This window comes from Rhinatrema bivittatum, chromosome 1 (genome assembly GCF_901001135.1).
Source record: "Rhinatrema bivittatum chromosome 1, aRhiBiv1.1, whole genome shotgun sequence".
NCBI lineage: Eukaryota > Metazoa > Chordata > Amphibia > Gymnophiona > Rhinatrematidae > Rhinatrema > Rhinatrema bivittatum.
The window spans coordinates 815,256,526-815,278,245 of NC_042615.1; the positions used below are offsets into that span (position 1 = coordinate 815,256,526).

At 47.6% G+C, this 21,720-nt stretch overlaps 1 protein-coding gene across 1 annotated transcript; it reads left to right on the forward strand.

Annotated features, from left to right (window-relative positions):
• The first annotated feature begins 19,107 nt into the window (after window positions 1-19,107).
• On the forward strand, window positions 19,108-21,182 carry LOC115073408 (histidine-rich protein PFHRP-II-like). Its single transcript, XM_029571815.1, has 2 exons — window positions 19,108-19,838; window positions 21,116-21,182. The coding sequence occupies exons 1-2, from the start codon at window positions 19,108-19,110 to the stop codon at window positions 21,180-21,182; spliced, it is 798 nt and encodes a 265-aa protein (XP_029427675.1).
• Window positions 21,183-21,720: the final 538 nt, after the last annotated feature.

Consider the following 21,720-nt stretch of genomic DNA (forward strand, 5'->3'; position numbering starts at 1 on the left):
ATATATATATATATAGCAGGGGGGCGTCTTGTATTTACAAGGGGAGATCAATCGGTACATAGTTATATATATATATATAGCAGGGGGGCGTCTTGTATTTACAAGGGGAGATCAATCGGTACATAGTTATATATATATATAGCAGGGGGGCGTCTTGTATTTACAAGGGGAGATCAATCGGTACATAGTTATATATATATATATAGCAGGGGGGCGTCTTGTATTTACAAGGGGAGATCAATCGGTACATAGTTATATATATATATAGCAGGGGGGCGTCTTGTATTTACAAGGGGAGATCAATCGGTACATAGTTATATATATATATATAGCAGGGGGGCGTCTTGTATTTACAAGGGGAGATCAATCGGTACATAGTTATATATATATATATAGCAGGGGGGCGTCTTGTATTTACAAGGGGAGATCAATCGGTACATAGTTATATATATATATATAGCAGGGGGGCGTCTTGTATTTACAAGGGGAGATCAATCGGTACATAGTTATATATATATATAGCAGGGGGGCGTCTTGTATTTACAAGGGGAGATCAATCGGTACATAGTTATATATATATATAGCAGGGGGGCGTCTTGTATTTACAAGGGGAGATCAATCGGTACATAGTTATATATATATATATAGCAGGGGGGCATCTTGTATTTACAAGGGGAGATCAATCGGTACATAGTTATATATATATATATAGCAGGGGGGCAGTCTTGTATTTACAAGGGGAGATCAATCGGTACATAGTTATATATATATATATAGCAGGGGGGCGTCTTGTATTTACAAGGGGAGATCAATCGGTACATAGTTATATATATATATAGCAGGGGGGCGTCTTGTATTTACAAGGGGAGATCAATCGGTACATAGTTATATATATATATAGCAGGGGGGGCGTCTTGTATTTACAAGGGGAGATCAATCGGTACATAGTTATATATATATATATAGCAGGGGGGCGTCTTGTATTTACAAGGGGAGATCAATCGGTACATAGTTATATATATATATATAGCAGGGGGGCGTCTTGTATTTACAAGGGGAGATCAATCGGTACATAGTTATATATATATATAGCAGGGGGGCGTCTTGTATTTACAAGGGGAGATCAATCGGTACATAGTTATATATATATATAGCAGGGGGGCGTCTTGTATTTACAAGGGGAGATCAATCGGTACATAGTTATATATATATATAGCAGGGGGGGCGTCTTGTATTTACAAGGGGAGATCAATCGGTACATAGTTATATATATATATATAGCAGGGGGGGCGTCTTGTATTTACAAGGGGAGATCAATCGGTACATAGTTATATATATATATATAGCAGGGGGGCGTCTTGTATTTACAAGGGGAGATCAATCGGTACATAGTTATATATATATATAGCAGGGGGGCGTCTTGTATTTACAAGGGGAGATCAATCGGTACATAGTTATATATATATATATAGCAGGGGGGCGTCTTGTATTTACAAGGGGAGATCAATCGGTACATAGTTATATATATATATAGCAGGGGGGCGTCTTGTATTTACAAGGGGAGATCAATCGGTACATAGTTATATATATATATATAGCAGGGGGGCGTCTTGTATTTACAAGGGGAGATCAATCGGTACATAGTTATATATATATATATAGCAGGGGGGCGTCTTGTATTTACAAGGGGAGATCAATCGGTACATAGTTATATATATATATATAGCAGGGGGGCATCTTGTATTTACAAGGGGAGATCAATCGGTACATAGTTATATATATATATATAGCAGGGGGGCATCTTGTATTTACAAGGGGAGATCAATCGGTACATAGTTATATATATATATATAGCAGGGGGGCATCTTGTATTTACAAGGGGAGATCAATCGGTACATAGTTATATATATATATATAGCAGGGGGGCGTCTTGTATTTACAAGGGGAGATCAATCGGTACATAGTTATATATATATATATAGCAGGGGGGCGTCTTGTATTTACAAGGGGAGATCAATCGGTACATAGTTATATATATATATAGCAGGGGGGCATCTTGTATTTACAAGGGGAGATCAATCGGTACATAGTTATATATATATATATAGCAGGGGGGCGTCTTGTATTTACAAGGGGAGATCAATCGGTACATAGTTATATATATATATAGCAGGGGGGCATCTTGTATTTACAAGGGGAGATCAATCGGTACATAGTTATATATATATATATAGCAGGGGGGGCGTCTTGTATTTACAAGGGGAGATCAATCGGTACATAGTTATATATATATATATAGCAGGGGGGGCGTCTTGTATTTACAAGGGGAGATCAATCGGTACATAGTTATATATATATATATAGCAGGGGGGGGAGTCTTGTATTTACAAGGGGAGATCAATCGGTACATAGTTATATATATATATATAGCAGGGGGGCGTCTTGTATTTACAAGGGGAGATCAATCGGTACATAGTTATATATATATATATAGCAGGGGGGGCATCTTGTATTTACAAGGGGAGATCAATCGGTACATAGTTATATATATATATATAGCAGGGGGGCGTCTTGTATTTACAAGGGGAGATCAATCGGTACATAGTTATATATATATATATAGCAGGGGGGGCGTCTTGTATTTACAAGGGGAGATCAATCGGTACATAGTTATATATATATATATAGCAGGGGGGCGTCTTGTATTTACAAGGGGAGATCAATCGGTACATAGTTATATATATATATAGCAGGGGGGCGTCTTGTATTTACAAGGGGAGATCAATCGGTACAATTGGGAATCTTTGGGGGATTAATAGATGTCAGAGCAATGACTTATAGAATATACAGAAAGGCAAACTAAAGTACAGAAAGCAAAACCTAATTACAAATGGAGAGGAACAATTTGCAGAGGTGAAATTAAGGAGTTAATGCAAGCCAGGAATATATACAATACAGGATAAATATGAATATATAGGAATATATGGTACAACTATTAAGTAAGCGGATAATCATAAGAGTCTTATGTGCAAGTAAAGCCATAATTACAAGTGTTACGTCCGGGAATGCGGAGGAAACGGATTCGAATGAGATAATATTGGAGGAGAAAGAGATTGGAAGGAAGGTAAAGTATGGGGGAGGTACAGGATTATAGAAGGGGGCACATGCTAAATTTGGTCTGCGTCTGGACAGGCTAATTTGAAGAGCCAGGTTTTAATTCCTTTTCTGAATTTGCGCAAACACGGTTCAAGACGCAGTTCGGTGGGCAGGGTGTTCCATAGGGAGGGGCCAGCTCTGGAGATGGCTCTTTCTCTGGTAAATGCGTGTTGAGCGGCCTTAAGGGTGGGGGTATGGAGAGCTCCTGCAAGTGTGGATCTGGTGGGGCGGTTGGGATGAGCGGAAACGGGGGGCCTCTTTGATCCAGGGATGACTATGGTTGTACAAGGAGTTGTGAAGGATGGTAAGGGTCTTGTATCTTATTTGGGAGGAGATAGGTAACCAGTGAAGGTTTTTTAGAAGCGGGGTGATGTGGTCACCTTTACATGTGTTTGTTATGATCCTAGCCATGGCATTCTGCAACAGTTGTAAGGGTTTGATAGATGAATAGGGGAGACCAAGTAACAAGGAGTTGCAGTAATCTAATTTCGATAGGATGGTTGTCTGAAGTACTGTGCGGAAGTCATGAGTGTGGAGTAGGGGGTTTAAGTTTTTTTTAGGATATGGAGTTTGAAGAAACCCCCTTTTATCATTGAATTGATGTGATGTTTGAAATGTAATTGTTGGTCTAGGGAGACACCCAGGTCTCTCACATAGAGGGGGGTGGTCGTTTGCTGTTGGTGTATGAGAGGAGTGGGGTGTGTGGATAGGTTGCTTGGATATCATAAGGAGTTCTGTTTTAGAGGCATTTAAGGCGAGGAGAAGGTTGTCGAGTAGAGTGATGATGGTTGTAAGGCACGAGTCCCACTATTGGGATATATGCAGGGAGAATCATAAGCCAAGAAAGTGTCTCGCCTTTGGAAAAGAAAGAAGGAAATGTGGACATTTTGCTGAAAGAAAAAATGAACGGTGCTTATTGTCAGCTCTAAACAGCTAACATTTAGTTCCCTAACTGCTGGCAGCCAAATGGCAGACCTAAATCTTGATAGCTAAATTCTGAGCAAGATTCAACAGGAACCTAATTACCAGGCGGAAGATCATCTGCTGTCTGGAAAGCACCTGCTTGGCATGGGAAGTAGGTTATGGCAACTTAATGCACACAGTGTGGGCTGCACATGCAATGGAAGAGCCAAGTAGCATGTGTCTCTGAGAAGAGTCGATAAAGCTCATCGTGAACATTGTAATTAACTGTCTTCAACTCATAGATTAAAACTCTGACTGCTGTGGCTCGGTTCCTGGTTCAAGTTTGAAATTTAACTGAGAGGAACTTCCTGAAGAAAGGACTCTCTCTTTTCTTTGTGTGCCATTTTTTGTTTTTTTTTATGTGAGGGTTTTTTGGGGGGTTTTTTTTTGCAGGACTCAACACAAGGGAAGAAGAACTGGACATGGTTGATGGCACTAAGACTCTTCCCCAGTTCCCTGAAGAACTGCTTTGGGTTCTCGGTAGATTTTTTTCCTTTGATGTCTCTCATTCCTATTTTCTTTTTCTCTCTGCAACTTTTGAGCTCCTGCTGTTATTTTCAGTTTGTTTTTTGAAGCAGATGAATGTAAGGTCTTAGTACAGCAGGTTTCTGCTTGAGGTTTTGGATCTCTCTTGTTATCCTTGGTGACCTTGATCCTTTCAGATACTCATTTATCAGTTGCAACGCTGCACACTCTGATTTTATTTTTCCCTCTATAAGTTTTTCCCAAGGAGGCGTTGTTATCTTTCTCCCTTTTTTCTGGCCTGGTGTCCTTGTTGGCAGGAGTCTCTCAGTAATTATTTTCGATGCACAGTATTGTATCTGATAAGAACATAAGAACATAAGACATTGCCATGCTGGGTCAGACCAAGGGTCCATCAAGCCCAGCATCCTGTTTCCAAAAGAGGCCAAACCAGGCCACAAGAACCTAAACATTAGGAAGATCCCATGCCACTGATGCATGGGATCTTCAATTAATAGCAGTGGCTATTCCTTAAGTATAATTGATTAATAGCCGTTAATGGACTTCTCCTCCAAGAACTTATCCAAACCTTTTATGAACCCAGCTACACTAACTGCACTAACCACATTCTCTGGCAACAAATTCCAGAGCTTTATTGTGCGTTGAGTGAAAAAGAATTTTCTCCGATTAGTCTTAAATGTGCTACTTGCTAACTTCATGGAGGGCCCCCTAGTCCTTCTATTATTCGAAAGTGTAAATAACCGAGTCACATCTACTCGTTCAAGACCTCTCATGATACGCTGTTGATGGCCTTACTTATTTTATTTTATCATGCTTTTTTACTTAGGATGTCAGGTTTAACAGAGTTTTCCCTCTCCAGGAACCCAGCATACATATTAGGCAGGTGCATTTGTTTGAAACGAAATAAGAAATGTCAATATCTCTAATTTTGTTTCATTTTATTTTCAAAATGGAACAAAAGAAAAACCAACACAGATTTGTTCCTTTACCTTTCTTTTCATTTTGAAAATAAAGGCTTCTCAATTAAAAAAAAAAAATGCTTCGTTACCAGTCCAGGCCTCCCGGGATGCCCTTAGGCTTCCCATCAAAAAAGCTGCTGGGTCCTGGGCCCCCTTTGGCTCCTCTCCATCTTAAAAAGTTGCCAGAGCCCAGGATCTACCTAGGCCTCTCTAATACCCCCCAAACATTTCCAGAACCTGCAGCCACCCCGGGGCCCCCACTGAAAAGGTTGCTGGGACTAGGGAGTGCGCCCAACCCCCACTTACCTATTCCGTGCGGGTCCTGATCAGTGGGAGGGGCAGTAGTGATGCCCACTCACCTCCTGCCCCTACAAAGTCCCTTTAAGAATGGCGCCAGTCAGCTCTGAGACCGGGGCAATAGTGGCATCAAAATGGCGGCCGTCTCAAGGCCGGCGGGTACCATTTTTCAAACAGTGTCAGAGGGGCAGGCGAGTGGGCATCCCTCCTGACCCTTTCACTAATCAGGACCCCCATGAAAGAGGTAAATGGGTGCTGGGTGATCCCGGGACCTGGCAACATTTTTTGAGTGGGGGTAGCAAAAGGGGAGGGGGATCATAGGGTTCAGGGAGGCCCCATTTCGGGGCATTTTTTTTGTTTTGGGGGCTGATGTTTATTTCAGTTTGGCAAACGACCTGAAAAGAAACAAAACATTAAACAAAGCAAACCCCCAAAAATCCCCAAAAGGAATTTTAGGGGCTGCACACCCCTACTTCGTATCCATTTCCACATAAGCCCAAGAGCTCGACTGCCAGCTCCTTCGTCTCCTGGCCCATCTCCTACCCTCTCCATTTCACTCTGCTTCCTGGCTGGCTTACACTGCTCTCCTCCTCCTGTGGTACCCACATTATCCGCCGCCATCTCTCCGCTACCTCTTGCAACGGCTCTGGCCTTTCACCTCCTGCTCTCCTCCTCCTGTTGTACCCACATTATCCGCTGCCATCTCTCCGCTACCTCTTGCAACGGCTCTGGCCTTTTCACCGCCTTTCTTCTGCTGCTCCTTGGGGGTTTTCCTCGCCGGATCTCCTTTCTCTCTCGCCGTTTCACTTTCTGCGTCGTCTCTCTCAGCTGTTTCAAGGCTCCGTCAGTCACTCCGGTGGTGCTTTGATTTGTCCAAGCAAAGACCTTAAGTTCCCTTAATTTGCTTTTTTGGCAGCTTTGCCTTTGCTGGTCTTGGTCTTTGAGTTTCTTGTTAGCTCTCTTGACTTAAAAGCAGGGCCTGCGGCCTAACTGTAGCAGTACATTAGCTTTTTTTTTTTTTTATCTTCAGGAGTCCACCTAGCTGGACTTACTTCTCTTAATTTTTTCTTTAGCTTCCATGGTCTGTCTCCCGATGTAATGGCTCCATGAACAGGGCCTATAACTGCAGCAGGACTGTCGTCTTCACCTGCAGGTTATGAACGATCGCTCCCACCATCGTAAGCCTCAGTGATGAAGCCAACGGTGGCCACCTTTTTCTATCCTAGGTGATGTGCGGCCAGTGTGAATTTTTCTTCTTTTCTTTCTTCCACAGTAGGTAGTATTTGCGTTGCTGAGATTTGGTCCAGGTGTTAAGCAATGAGGCCCCCTTGTGAAGGTACTCACCAAGAGAGAAGTTTACGCTCTTCGATTATTCTCTCTCCGCCTCAGACCTCTGCGCCCCCATGTCTTAGCTCTGTATTATAACATCAGTATTCAAGCTTCACAAAAGGCAAATGTCTCAACTTAATTACAAGAGACTTAATATGTACCTTACCTTTTAATTTTTTTTGTAATATCTTTCTAATTGGGAGGAAAAGACCTCAGAAAGCAACGGGATGTAAAGATTACCATCCGTTGGTGTTTCAATCATGCCTCATAAAAATATCTCACTTTTTTCTGTGTGCAACCACTGTGAAAATATCATATTCAAAAACTTAAGTAATTAAAAGATGTTTCAATATAACCGAGTTTCAAACCTCTTCAAACGCAATCAAATCCTAGTAATATTGACTGAATAACCTTATAAAATAGCACCAAAAGCACTTAAGCAATCGGGGTTCCAAAAATGCAAAAGAATAACTGATCGGAAAAACGTCAAACGTCAAGGTGTACACATTTCACCAACAGCTGCATCAGGACCTAGCTTGTGCGGTAATCAAATCGCCAACGGGTGCATCAGGACCAGGGGCAGCTCAGGGCAATCTGCCTGAGGCGAAGGACGAGATGGTGCTCCCTACCCCACTAAGACCCTCTCTCTCCCCCACCTCCCACACACAAGCTCTTACTCCCCCAGATCCTCTCATACACACACACACACACACACACACACACACTGGCTCCCTCACACACACACACAAACAGACCCAGGCAGGCACCAATTCATTCTTTCTTTCTCTCACACACACACACACACATACACACACACACACACACACACACACACACAAACACAGGCACCCATTCTCAGACAAACAGACCCCAGGAAGGCACCCATTCATTCACCCACCTACACCCAAGCAGTTACACATACACACCCACACACAGGATCTCATCCCCCTCCAACACACTCAAATAACAGTCACCCATTTACCCAGGCAGGCAGTCACACACCCACACACACGTCGCCAGTTGTGGGGTGGGCAGCAGCAGGAGTCGCCTTTACCCCAACGTCATCTCCTGCTTCGGGGGGCCAGTCTCGCGGTAAAAGCTGCGGGACTGGCCCCATGACAGCAGGAGACGATGTCGGGATAAACGCGGCTCCAGCTGCCCGGGGTCAGGGACGTGAGCAGTAACAAACGTCACGTCCTGCAGCTGGGGGACTGTCTCTGGAGGCAGGGTGAGGCGGGGGCTGCAGTAGGGGTGTTCTGAAGGGGCACTTTTTTTCCGCTTCAAAATTCTGCCGCCTGAAGCAGCTGCCTCAACCTGCCTCATGACAGAATCACCCTTGACCAGGACACAGCTTGTGCGGTAATCAAATCGCCAATGGCTGCATCAGGACATAGCATGTGTGGTAAAAAAAAAAAAGTTTTATTATCAAACATTTTTATTAAAATGTAGCAAACAACATCAACATCACAAGGTGTGCAGGGTACATAGCCAAAGAGTAAGAACACAGAGTATTTATTTTATTTATTTAAAATATTTCTATACCGGCCTTCATGAATGGGATTCATATCAGGCCGGTTTACATGAAACAAGGGAAAAACCAAGTAACTATAAATAAGAAAGGTCGAAACAATCAAAGTTACAATAAAACAGGGGTATTAAAACTTGGGAGCTAGAGTAGCTAGGAATAAGTGAAGATGGAGTAGGAGCGAAAGAAATTAACTAGATAATTATCTACTATCCCGGAGACGACACGCTCAGCTGTACCAAGAAAAACCATCGAGCAGGAGCCAACAAATATTATCAAACTCATGCTGGATCCCCAAGCAAAACAAGCTGACATACCCCGTTCCCGCCCCTCCACAATGAACCGAAACAATATTCAACTCTCAGGTGCTGTAGTCCTATGCACCTGAGATATGACAGAAATGATAACTTCCCCCCAAGTTCCCCCCTCCCCCTTAACATATAGCAAGCAACACGGAAGTGAAATCACCTAATCATTGCCAATTAAACAAAGAGCTATAAATAAATTGAAACAAAATGCAAAGGGAAAAATACAGGATGTAGCAGAATATAAGATTGGGCTATAAAAAAAAAAAAAAAAAAAAAAGAAGAATGGGCTCGAGGAGGTAAACTTTGCATGTATTTATCCCACACCCTCAGAACTTTGCATGAATTTATCCCACACCCTCAGAACTTTGCATGTATTTATCCCACACCCTCAGAACTTTGCATGTATTTATCCCACACCCTCAGAACTTTGCATGAATTTATCCCACACCCTCAGAACTTTGCATGTATTTATCCCACACCCTCAGAACTTTGCATGAATTTATCCCACACCCTCAGAACTTTGCATGAATTTATCCCACACCCTCAGAACTCGGTTTTTGCAGGTAATGCTGGTATTGACGGTGATTAACCACCCTATCATGCAAAGAGTTCCTCCATTGCCAAGAAGATGGAGAACTTTCTTCCCTTCAGACTAACTGCATCGATTTTTTTTCCCCCAGTGCAAAAAGAGCGTCTCCCTTGTTCAGAAAATACTAGGATACTTGCTCTTCAAAAAAGCACAAGTTCAGGAGATGAAGGAATGCCGTACCCCAAAAGGCCTCGTAAAAATCTGAGCACCTCACCCCCAAACGTCTGAAGGACACCACAACCCCAAAAAGCATGAGCCAGGGTACCTGTCCAACAGACGGCGTCAGGCTAGCATAGAATGCCGTCGATTGTGATACATGTGCCCTATGTAGACATTTAAATTGTAAGTCCCAAACATACATATTGGCAGAAACAGTCTTTATGATAACATGGTACCATAAATGCCAAAACTTGTTGTAAAGAGAGAATCCCCAGCTGGAACCATCTCGCAAATAACCTGGATTGAGACCCTGGGAAAAAATGCAAATTATCCCCAATAGGCAAGACAGGAGAGCTGGAACTGGACAAGTTCAAAATACGCAGTGCCCTTTTCTATGCCCAACGCACAGGATTCATCAATATATTATTTAAACCATGTTTAGAAATGAGGTGAGTGTCCACATGGAGAAGAAACTTGAGATCAAATGGAGAAACAAGTGATTTCTCACTGTCCAAACACACATAGCTTGCATTCCCCAAAAACCCAATCCCTCACAATCCTCAATAGACTAGCAAGATTATAATGCTCCAAATCTGGAAGCCCCAACCCCACGTTCTCCCAAGACCGTTTGAGTCTTACCTTTCTAAGTACAAAAAACGAATCAGACAATTACCGTAAGTTTTTCGTCTCTCCCCTCCGAATTTTAACCAGCAAATCCTGAATAACATAGAGCCACTTCGGAAATAGTATCATTTTAAATATGGCCAGTTAAAGAAAGAGGTAGATGATGCCATAACTGAAGTTTTGCTCTCGTGAAAGTCAGCAAGGGGACAATATTTAGAGAGTTCAGAATTTCCACATCATGTGTCATCACAAGACCCAGATATTTAAAAGTATCCTGAGCCCAAGGCAAAGGAAATGAGCCGGCCATTGAGTGCGGCCTGCATCAGGAAATGCCAGTGCTTCTGATGTATCCATATTTAGACGAAGGCCAGAACATTCCCCATACCTTCCAATCATCTCCAAAACCCTCAAGAGCGAGGAGCGAGGAGACCTGAGAAAGACCAATAGGTCATCCGCAAAGGCAGAGTATTTAAAATGACGGTGACCCAAGTGAACTCCTCACACATCCTCAGCCAACTGAATTGCTTGCGATAGCGGGCTCTAAAGTGAACAAGAATAACAAGGGAGACAACGGGCAACCCTGCCAACGTAACGTTCCCTATTCAACACAATCAAAGCTTGAGGCCTGTGATATAAGAGTTGCAACTAAACAAAAACAGCTGTCTTCCTTATATTCAGAAGGTTTCCCCCGCATAAAGTCACCATGCACGTGCGTACGTATCATGCCCACATGTATGCGCTATTAGGGGGCGCATTAGGGAGGGTTCCAGGTTGGCCACTGCCTGGTGTCTGCTCACCCTGAGATCAGTCATGTGACCCCCCCCCCAAAGCAATGTTCCTCTGCTGTTCTCTGGCACTGCACGGCCCACCTGCTACGCATGTTAATGGGCAAGGACGCCCAGCCCAGTACAACACAGCGGCATGCGTCCACGGAATGAGCCACGCGGTGCAGGAATTTCTGCATCAAATACAAACTCAAGGGACGTTCCCCATTCGCGTGACACCAACTGAAAATTAAGTTCTCGGAAACAGCCTGTTCTGTGGGAAAGAAAAACTTTAAAAAATATCTCTGAGGCAGGGCTAGAGTTCTGCCACGAGCAAAGGGCTCTTTTTTTTTTTAACTTTGTAAATTGCCTTTAGACGTGTTGCAACGCGGAACTAGAAGTCAGCAGACGGTCAGAAGCGCACAGTGTGGAGTAAAGTATCGTAGGCTTACTGTTAAAGCAGAGAAATTTGAGCAATCCTGATGGTAAAAGCTGAGGGATATTTTAAAACGAAGAGCAGACGAATGGGACTGAGTCCAGGTTACCTGAGTAAGTGGGTGGTGAACAGTGTAACCCCCCCCTGCTCTCCACGCCTTTCAGCGAATGGGGTCGTGCCAAAGCTGCTACTGTTGGCAAGTGGAGCTTAAACCACCAGACAGGCCCCGTCTGCAAGAGAAGAGGGTGGCGGAGAGTCGGAAGCAGTCAGGCTGGTGCAGCAAATCGTGTGGCCAGGCCGGAGCAGCTGACGGTGCAGGAGGAAGACGCGGAGCCGGCACACCCCCAGGAGGAGGAGGAGCGGCTGGAAGCGGAGGGCGGGCCGCATCACCACCACCACCACCACCACCGTTCCCCGAAGAAGGGGGAGGTCAGAGCCATGCAGGCGGGTGCGGAAGAGCCAGCGCGGCCTCCCGCGGCAGCGCCAGGTGTTGCCGTTCACGGCACAGAACGACCACGTCTCCAGCTTCCTCGGGGGTGTGCAGGTGCCGCAGCACATCCTTGAAAGGATGGTTCCAGGGAGCCCTGGCGGGACCTCTCCTGCACCTCCCCCGTCTGTGGCCCCTCAGGCCTCTGCTCCACCTCCTCCTCCTCCCCCTCCCCCCGTGCTAGAAGCCATCACGAAACCTTGCACTTCTGGCTCCTTGCTTGAACACCCCCCCCCCCCACTCCCTTCTACTGCTAGAGCTGGTAGTGCCCTCCGAATGAGGCCCCCTGAGGCAAAGCTGTCGTATTGCTTATCCAAGGGAGCCACTGGCATTAGCCAAAACCAGGGCCACCCTCGGAAATAAGATTAGGTTTGCACTTACCAAAATAAGATTATATCTCTGCAGCTAGCTATACAGCAGATGCCACATAGGAAATAAATCCTTGCCTTAAAAATGTATTTCTTTGATACACAGCCTCGCCGTGGGCATGGCATTGCATCTCTGGCAGTTCTGCTTCTCCTTCTGGTCCCTCCTCCTCCTTTCCATGACCAGCAGGCTCTGGGGCTTCCCTCTCAGGAGCAGGTAGGCTCCGGGATTTTGCCAGGACTGTGGATCAGGCAGCAGGCTAGAAAAATGTTCCAGGCCTTAGTGGGACCGTAGAGAAGACATCTCCCAGGATTGTCCAGGCACCACAAAAGCTGGTTTTGAGTAGGCCAGAAGTGTTCTCTATGACAGCTCTGCTTGTGGGTCTGGTTGTAGCTCTCCTCTGCCACACTCTCCGGGCATGCTAGAGGGACCATGAGCCAGGTTTTGAGGGAATAGCCTCCATCCCCTGTGAGGGAGTGTTACGAGCGCGCGCGGGCGCGGTCGTCTCGGGCGGGTGGTGAGCCCTTGGGCCACGGCAGGACCCCAGGAGGAGCCCAAGGCCACACCGTGGGAGGTGAGCTGAGCAGGCATGGTGAGCCAGGCAGGCAGGAACAGAAGCAGGGAGTCCGACCCTCAGCCGGACCTGCATGCCCATGGTAGCCAACACGGGGAAGTTGACTAATGAACGGTCCTCCAACTGTTCCCGGCCCTTTCGGACCTGCCGCAGGGAACGGCAATGGGCAGCAGGCCGGACAGAGGCGAGGGCAGACAGAGTCCTTAAACAGAAGACATCAGACGGGGCAGAAGCAGGCTGAGGTGAGACGGAGACATCAGGACAAGGGCTGAAGCGAGACACAGGAAAGGCCCAGGCGAGCAGGAACTCCGATGCTGGGATACTCACATCCGAAGCCCCCTCGGCTGGCAGAAGCTCAAGAGCCCGTGGGACGAATCCCTCCTGTTGGCCACTCCAGGGCCCAACAGGACAGAAGGCTCAGGAACCAGGTCAAGGTAGAGACAGGAAGACATCCGGGCAAGGGCCTGAAGCAGACACTGGAGACAAGGCTGGACGGGAACATTGCACTGTCCATCAGGGCGCCCTACTCAGCCCACCCGTGGGACTGAGTCGCGGACCACCCTGTCCCAGACGCGCCCTACACAGCCCAGGAAGGCTGGTCGTGGACCACGCTGAGAAGGAGGGTGCGGGGAAGACCCAGGCGCACAGGAACTCCGATGCTGGGATACTCACATCCGAAGTCCTTACGGCTGGCAGAAACAGGAGCGGACATCAGGCAAAGACACTGGACAAGGAACCATTGAAGACCTGGATCAGCACGGTTACAGCCAACTGTAAGGCCTGATCGAAGGCCGAAGACAAGCAGGAGTCGGAGTCACGGACCGGAGTCAAGGCAGGCTGAAGACAAGCAGGAGTCGGAGTCACGGACCGGAGTCAAGGCAGGCTGAAGACAAGCAGGAGTCGGAGTCACGGACCGGAGTCAAGGCAGGCTGAAGACAAGCAGGAGTCGGAGTCACAGACCAGAGTCAAGGCAGGCTGAAGACAAGCCGGAGTCAGCGTCACGGACCGGAGTCAAGGCAGGCTGACGACAAGCAGGAGTCGTAGTCACGGAGGCCCTGGATCAGGAGAGGCAACTGTGTAACCCAATCCGAAGGCGAAGACACAGTGAACAGAAAGTCCTTAAATACTGGAGGTAGAAGGCAACTCCCTAGGAGGAGCTTGCCAGGACCGCCCACCGCTGGTCCTATAACTAGGGTAGAGAGCTGCGGGCCAGCCCCTAGAGAAACGGGCGTGGCTGGAAGCAGGAAGTCCAAACGCTGAGGCTTGCAAGCCACAGGCATGCCTCAGGGGCAGCTAGGCCTCTCAGGCCCTGGAGCAAGTCCTGGATGATGCGCAGGCGAGGCCCTGGCTTCAGAGCGGCCTCTGGAGGAAGGTAAGAGACCTCCTGCAGCGCAGCAGCAGGGGGGATCGCAACAGGGAGATGGCAGAGAAGAAGAGTGTTAGAGAGCGAGGCAAAGATGGAGTGCACCGTTGGGCCTGGGTGAGGCTGGGTGGATTGTCCTTCTCGTAAACAGCTGCAAGACCTGCCAAAAACAGCATGAGAAAAGCCAGGCAGAGTTAGTTGTAGAGCAGTGGTTGGGCAAGCTGAATTCATATCCAGAAGCCGTCCCCCAGTGATGTGGCCAAGGTCAAAGCGGCCATGAATGCCTGACCGGTTGGTTTGATCTGGAAAGGCTGGATCCAAATCTGGATCAAATCAACCCGTCCGAAATGGCAAGTTAAAATGAGCGAAAGTTATGGAAAACTCCCAGAATTGAGCAGGTGTCCTAAAAGTTGCGTAGTTTGTCATTTTTTTTTTGTATGTAGAATTTTACAGTTTCCATGGATAATTAAAAATACATAAGAAAGCAATCTCAGCAAGCAGATTTTACAACACCTCCTCCTTCTTCTTCAAAGACACTGGAAGCCACTTACCTAGACGTCTTTTGACCCCAAGCTGTTAATTGTAACAATAAATCATGTTAATGGAAGGGAAAAAACTCTTGAGCAAGTTAAAACAGCCTGGGCCTGTCATTCCAGATGTTATCTGCATGCAGCTCTTATAGCAGCAGTATCAGCGGGAAGGTTTTACTAGAAATACAAACAATTCCGTGGCCTGCTGTATATTGCATAATTGTGATTTAGCACTCTGGAAAACCGTGCAGAGGAATGCTGGCTTATGGACGAGAGAGAGAGAGAGATGGGGGAGACTACCCAATGGTTGATTGTTAGAGGACTATTTTCAAATGTGCCGGGCACATTTTACCTGGGCACCAGTTTTCAAAGGGAAAGTAGGAGTGCATTTTTGCTTTGAAAATTGCCTAAGGAAAATTCAAAACTGTGCACAGTGGGCCTGATATTGAAAGCGCGTTCAGTGATAATCAGCCGGATAAGCGGGACATGTGCGGCTAAGTAGCTGCCATGGAATATGCGCCTACGTTCAGCGGCCGCTGTTTAGACATATAAGTCCATTATATGGCTAAAATGTACATGCACAAAACATGGGCGTGTACTGGGCGCATCAGGGGCGGAGCGAGCTAGCCGGGTACCTTATACAGCTAACTGCCCATATTCGGAGTTAGCTGGATAAGTTTACATCTAAGTTTAGAAGCCCCACAGAGCAGGTCTAAATTTAGTCGGACAGACGTATCCGGTGAAGTGCGCACATATACGCGTATATTCGGTGGCTTTGCTGTGCCGCTGAATATACATCGTAACTTAGCTGGATAAGTTCTCACCGGCTAAGCTCCTTACAGGGCCAGCCCAACCTAGCTCCACCCCAGGAATGCCTCCACCACCACAATGTGGGTGATGGAACTACGTCTGTCCTTATACTCGCATACAGAGTGGATAGTTCTGCAGACAGCCGATTTACGTAGGGGAAAATTCTTTCTGCTTGAGGAAGCTACTTTGAAAGCTTCTCATCTTATGCAGAGCCCTAGCCAGACAATGAGGCACCTATGGCCAAGTGAAGAACTGCACCCCCACCCCTTACACAACGCACGACAGCACGAGTCGGGAGACGCTGTTCAATGTTTGTACGGCAATGCCCAGGGCCAGTGCAAGGGTATTAGATGCCCTAGGAAAACTTTACAGCCTTGCACCCCCCTCCTCATCACACCCTCCTCACACATAATTAAAAATTATGCATTTAGACCTTTGGGGTGGAGTCAAGATGGCGCCCTGAACGGTTGTACATAAGAACATAAGAACATAAGAACTTGCCATGCTGGGTTAGACCAAGGGTCCATCAAGCCCAGCATCCTGTTCCCAACAGAGGCCAAAACCAGGCCATAAGAACCTGCACAGCTCCGGCGTTTTTTTTCCTCAGTCAAGGAATTCCTATATACAAAATGCCGTCGAAACGAAAGGGGAAGCCCAGGACTTAACCCCTCAACTCCAGCGCTTCCATCGGGGCAGAAGACAATCGCACAGTGCATCGGTAAATCGGCAGGACTGGAGCTGGGAGGTCCGGCTGTCAGGTCACAGAGAGGAGAATGCGACCCGACCTCAGAAGAAGTCTCCCTCAGCCCACAGTGGATGAAAGGTTACCTCCGGCCGTGAGAGCAACCTCGACGCCGCGATTGGTCAGGAGCCCCGAAGTGGGAGTTCCGTGCTGATCGATCTCAGGGGGGGCAGCGTCGCAGGAGGAGCAAGCACAAAGAACCCGCCCCCGCCCCCGCCCCCGGAGTGGTTGAACTGGGAGGAGACGACGCCCAGATGAGGAGTGGAGGTGAGACCCTGGGGTTAGAATCTCTTCCCCCTCCCGAAGGCGTTTTGATACAAACGAAACCAGAAGTAGTCACATTAGATTCACTACGGAATCTATCGTCAGCCATGGCGAAATCACTTGGAGGCTGCTCTTTAAAAATCAATTCAGTGTCACAGCCGTTAGAAACAATGAACAAGAACTTTGCGGGATATAAACAAGAGGCTTCGGAGAAATTTCAGAGTATTGAAAATGATCTGAAGCAAGTTAAAGAAGTACAGACAACATTAATGCAAGATTGTGGAGCGATTAATAGGAAGATTGAGAATATAGAGAACTCTTGGAGGCATCTGAATTTAAGAGTGTTAAACTTTCCTAGGGCGATTGGAGAAATTCCTAGGATAACGTTAAAACGTTATTTTCATGATGTATTAGAAATTTCCCCTGAACAGACTCCAGCCCTAGATAAAGTTTACTTCTCACCAATACGCAGAAATCAACCAATGCAAATCGCTCCGAATGTTTTAGAAAATCTAACAGACTTTCTTGAATCATCAACTTATGAAGTGGCGGAAAGAACAACATTACTGATATCCTTCTTTAACGAGAGGGATATGGGAGAAGTAATGCGAGCCTATTTCAAGAAATTAAATGTAACATTTATGGGATCCAGCATTAGAATATTTCCCGACCTAACGAAAGCGACACAACTGAAAAGGAAAAATTTCTTAGCTTTAAAACAGGATGCATTGTCGGTGGGAGCCTCTTTCGTATTAAGGTTCCCATGCAAATGTGTTTTAAAGTTTGAAAGAGATAATTGTGTGGTTTTCCATCCTGAGCAGCTCAGAAGTTTTGTCGAGGTAAAAAAGGTGTTGATGCATGTTGCCAGCAGTTAAAGTAATCCAATGATAGTAGGCTGATTTACAGGTCGCCTTTTTTCCATTTTTAAATTGTGTTTCCTTAAATAATCTCCTTTAATTTGCATGTACTTCACTCCCCTTAGGGCTTGGGCTCAAATGGGTTATATTAAATATCGAAAAAAAATGTTGTTTATTAGTAAAATTTCAAACATATATTGTTTTGCAGTCGATATGATATACCATGTTTCATAAACAAAGTGGATACTTTGTATGTAATTATAAAAAACCTAATAAAGAGAAAATGTAAAAAAAAAAAATTGTGCATTTATAACAACAGATTTTACATCAAAAAGAACATTCAAAGCACAGCCTTCTGAGGTAAAAACATCACTTCCAATATGTATATTATATTTACAGGCACTGCTGAGGTGCCAACCAGAAAACCCTGCAAAAAAGCAAGAGGCACTTGGAAATCATATGGTATTAGGCCTTCTGTAACGCGGCTCAGGCATGGGCATAACCCTCAGAGAGCCACAAGAAAACAGAATTACAATGCAACAAACTTTCTATAATCAAAACAACACTAACTGCAGACAGTCAAACAGCAATAACTCTACTTATGAAAGTTAACACTGCAAATATTAAACGGTTTACTTCAATAAGGGCGAGCAGGAAAGGGTGAAGATGAAAAGGGCTTCAATAAAACAGCGCCGTGGACAAAATAAAAGTGACGATGAAGAACGGCGAACCTCATAACGGCGATGAGATTAAAGGCCCGTGCTAATAAAGGCGGTGATGAATATGGGCGCCTCATCGCCGTCATGAGGTTCACCGTTCTTTCTCTTCCGCCTTTCCTGCCGAGCTCGCCCTTACTGGAGGATTCTGCCACTCCCGACTCTCTCTGTCCCCCCCCCCCCCCCGAGCCCCTCCCCTCCCCGCCTTCTTCCCGGGCTCCTCGGCTCTCCCGGTAGTGTCTGCACACGTAGTGTTTGTAGTTAGTTTTCTCTCAGGTTGGACCAGGGGTCTGGGGTGGAGGAATACCTCGGCGGTGGGGAGAGGGAGGCTGCGGTGTGATCGGGGGGGGGGGGGGAGGTGTCACGGGGGTAGTTGATTTCTTGGATGTGGTGGGGAGTTCTGTGGGGAGTGGGAGGATAATGTGATCGGAGGAGGGAAGAGGATTACTTGATTGGTGCGATCGGTGGATGCTGAAGCTCAGGTGATCCCGGCGGCTCGGACTTCCTGAAGCGGGCTCCGTCCTACCTGCGGCACTGGCAGAAGCAGCTCATCCTGCCCAGCTCCCCCCCCTGAAGAATGGGGCTCTGAGCCTCTTGCAGCCTCCCGAGAGCAGCCCTCTCCCTCCTTGGCTGAGGCCCTGCGGTGGGCTCACTCCCCTGCCCGCCGCGGCCTTCGGGGCGCTATTTGGCTCCAATGCCCCTGCCCTGCCTGCGCCCCCCCCCCAGAAAAAAGCCAGCCGGCACCAAAGGACCAACCCACCTGCGGTGCAGCTCCGAGGAACTGGACTCTTATCTGTAAATCATCAATGACCCATTGTCATCACAGAATCCCAGTGTACCCAGCATCCACGGTCATCGATAGGACCCACTGTCATCACATAATCCCAGTGTACCCAGCATCCACGGTCATCGATAGGACCCACTGTCATCACATCAGCCCAGTGTACCCAGCATCCACGGTCATCGATAGGACCCACTGTCATCACATCAGCCCAGTGCGCCCAGCATCCACGGTCATCGATAGGACCCACTGTCATCACATAATCCCAGTGTACCCAGCATCCACGGTCATCGATAGGAGCCACTGTCATCACATCAGCCCAGTGTACCCAGCATCCACGGTCATCGATAGGACCCACTGTCATCACATCAGCCCAGTGCGCCCAGCATCCATGGTCATCGATAGGACCCACTGTCATCACATCAGCCCAGTGTACCCAGCATCCATGGTCATCGATAGGACCCACTGTCATCACATCAGCCCAGTGTTCCCAGCATCCATGGTCATCGATAGGACCCACTGTCATCACATCAGCCCAGTGCGCCCAGCATCCATGGTCATCGATAGGACCCACTGTCATCACATCAGCCCAGTGTACCCAGCATCCATGGTCATCGATAGGACCCACTGTCATCACATCAGCCCAGTGTTCCCAGCATCCATGGTCATCGATAGGACCCACTGTCATCACATCAGCCCAGTGTACCCAGCATCCATGGTCATCGATAGGACCCACTGTCATCACATCAGCCCAGTGTACCCAGCATCCACGGTCATCGATAGGACCCACTGTCATCACATCAGCCCAGTGCGCCCAGCACCCACTGCCATCCATAGCAGCACCTCCTGTACAATCTCCATTACTGCCAATGTCCACTTTCTAGAGCAGCTCTCACCCAGTATCCATCGCTTCCATCCCTGGAGGGATGTTGGAGTTGCATCAAAAGTATCAGGCTTAATGATTAAGGGTAGCAACTGCCACACCAGCAAGTTACCCCCATGCACTCTTTTCATTTCCATCCTTCAGCCTTTAGGGATCCAGGATGGAAATGAAGAAAAGAGTGCATGGGGGTAACCTGCTGATGCGGCTGTTACTACCCTTAACCAATGAGCCTGAAACTCTGATGCAACTCCAACATTGCTCTCTGCTACAATGGCAGAAGGTAACGGGGAATTGGACTCAAATAGAAACCAACAATGGCCCCTACTTTGACAGTCTGCCTTTCGGCCACGGGGGCTGACGTGGCTCTGAATTTGGGCTCCTTCCGGCAGGGCATGCGCCTCCTCCTCTGAAGTTGCAGGGCCCCAACGAACTCAACAGCGTGGTCAGCAGGGTCTTAATAAGTGGAAATTCCCCAGTCCTTTCTCACTCACAGACTCTCATTCATACTCCCAATCTCTCTCACACATACACACACAGGCTCTGCCTCACACACACAACCTCTCCCTTCCTCACTCACAGGTTTCTGGCTCTCTCTCATAAACACACACACAATCTTGCTCCCCCCTCCTAGACACCCCACTCCCCAGCAATCTTGCTACCCTCTCCTATCCCCTCCCCTCCCAGACACCCCACTCACCAGCAATCTTGCTCCCCTCTCCTCTCCCCTCTCCTCTCCCCTCCCAGACACCCCACTCCCCAGCAATCTTGCTCCCCTCTCCTCTCCCCTCCCAGACACCCCACTCCCCAGCAATCTTGCTCCCCTCTCCTCCCAGACACCCCACTCACCAGCAATCTTGCTCCCCTCTCCTCTCCTCTCCCAGACACCCCACTCACCAGCAATCTTGCTCCCCTCCCCCCTCCCCTCCCAGACACCCCACTCCCCAGCAATCTTGCTCCCCTCCCAGACACCCCACTCCCCAGCAGTTTGCTGAATAACCTCCTCCCCTCCCGGACCTCCACTTCCCAGTGGTCTTGCTCCCCAGCCCCCCTACTCCCCAGAAATGTTGTTTCCCCAGTTCCCTGTCCACTCCCAGTCCCCAGCAGTCTTGTTCCCCCTCCCTCTCATTAATAATCCCCTCACTCACTGCAGGTGGCTAGTGCATGATTTCCTCAACGCTGCTCACCCGCCGCAGTGCTGCCGCAATCGCATCACCTGAAGAATGAAAGGATCGTGGCCTTGCATCATGGGCTGCTTCCTCCCTCCCGGCTGCCGGTGCATGAATGACGTCATCAGCTGCCGACGGCCAAGGAGGACGAAGCAGCCCGCGCTGCAGGGGCCGTGATCCTTCCATTCTTCAGGAGCAGGGAAGGTGAATGAGGGGATTGTGGGGGTGAGCAGTGTTAAGGAAATCACGCATTGTCCCACTGTCACCGATAAGGCTTCCCCTGTTGTCAGCGCCTCCCCTCCCCCTCTCATTCTGATGCCTGTGAGTGGGAAAGCACACAGCCATGCTGCTTTTCGTCTTACAGAGGTCCCACATGGTGGCACTATGATGTCTTTTGCTAGTGGTGCCTAAAACCATGGCCATACTGGAATTATTAGGAAGGGAATGGTTAATAGAACAGAAAATGTCATAATGCCTCTGTATTGCTCCATGGTGAGACCGCACCTTGAATACTGTGTACAATTCTGGTCGCCGCATCTCAAAAAAGATATAGTTGTGATGGAGAAGGTACAGAGAAGGGCTACCAAAA

Coding starts and splice junctions, on each gene's coding strand:
- LOC115073408 (XM_029571815.1), top strand. CDS start 19,108: ATGACCCATTGTCATCACAGAATCCCAGTGTACCCAGCATCCACGGTC. Junction 19,839..21,115: donor TGTCATCACATCAGCCCAGT/GTACCCAGCATC, acceptor CACTCACTGCAG/GTGGCTAGTGCATGATTTCC.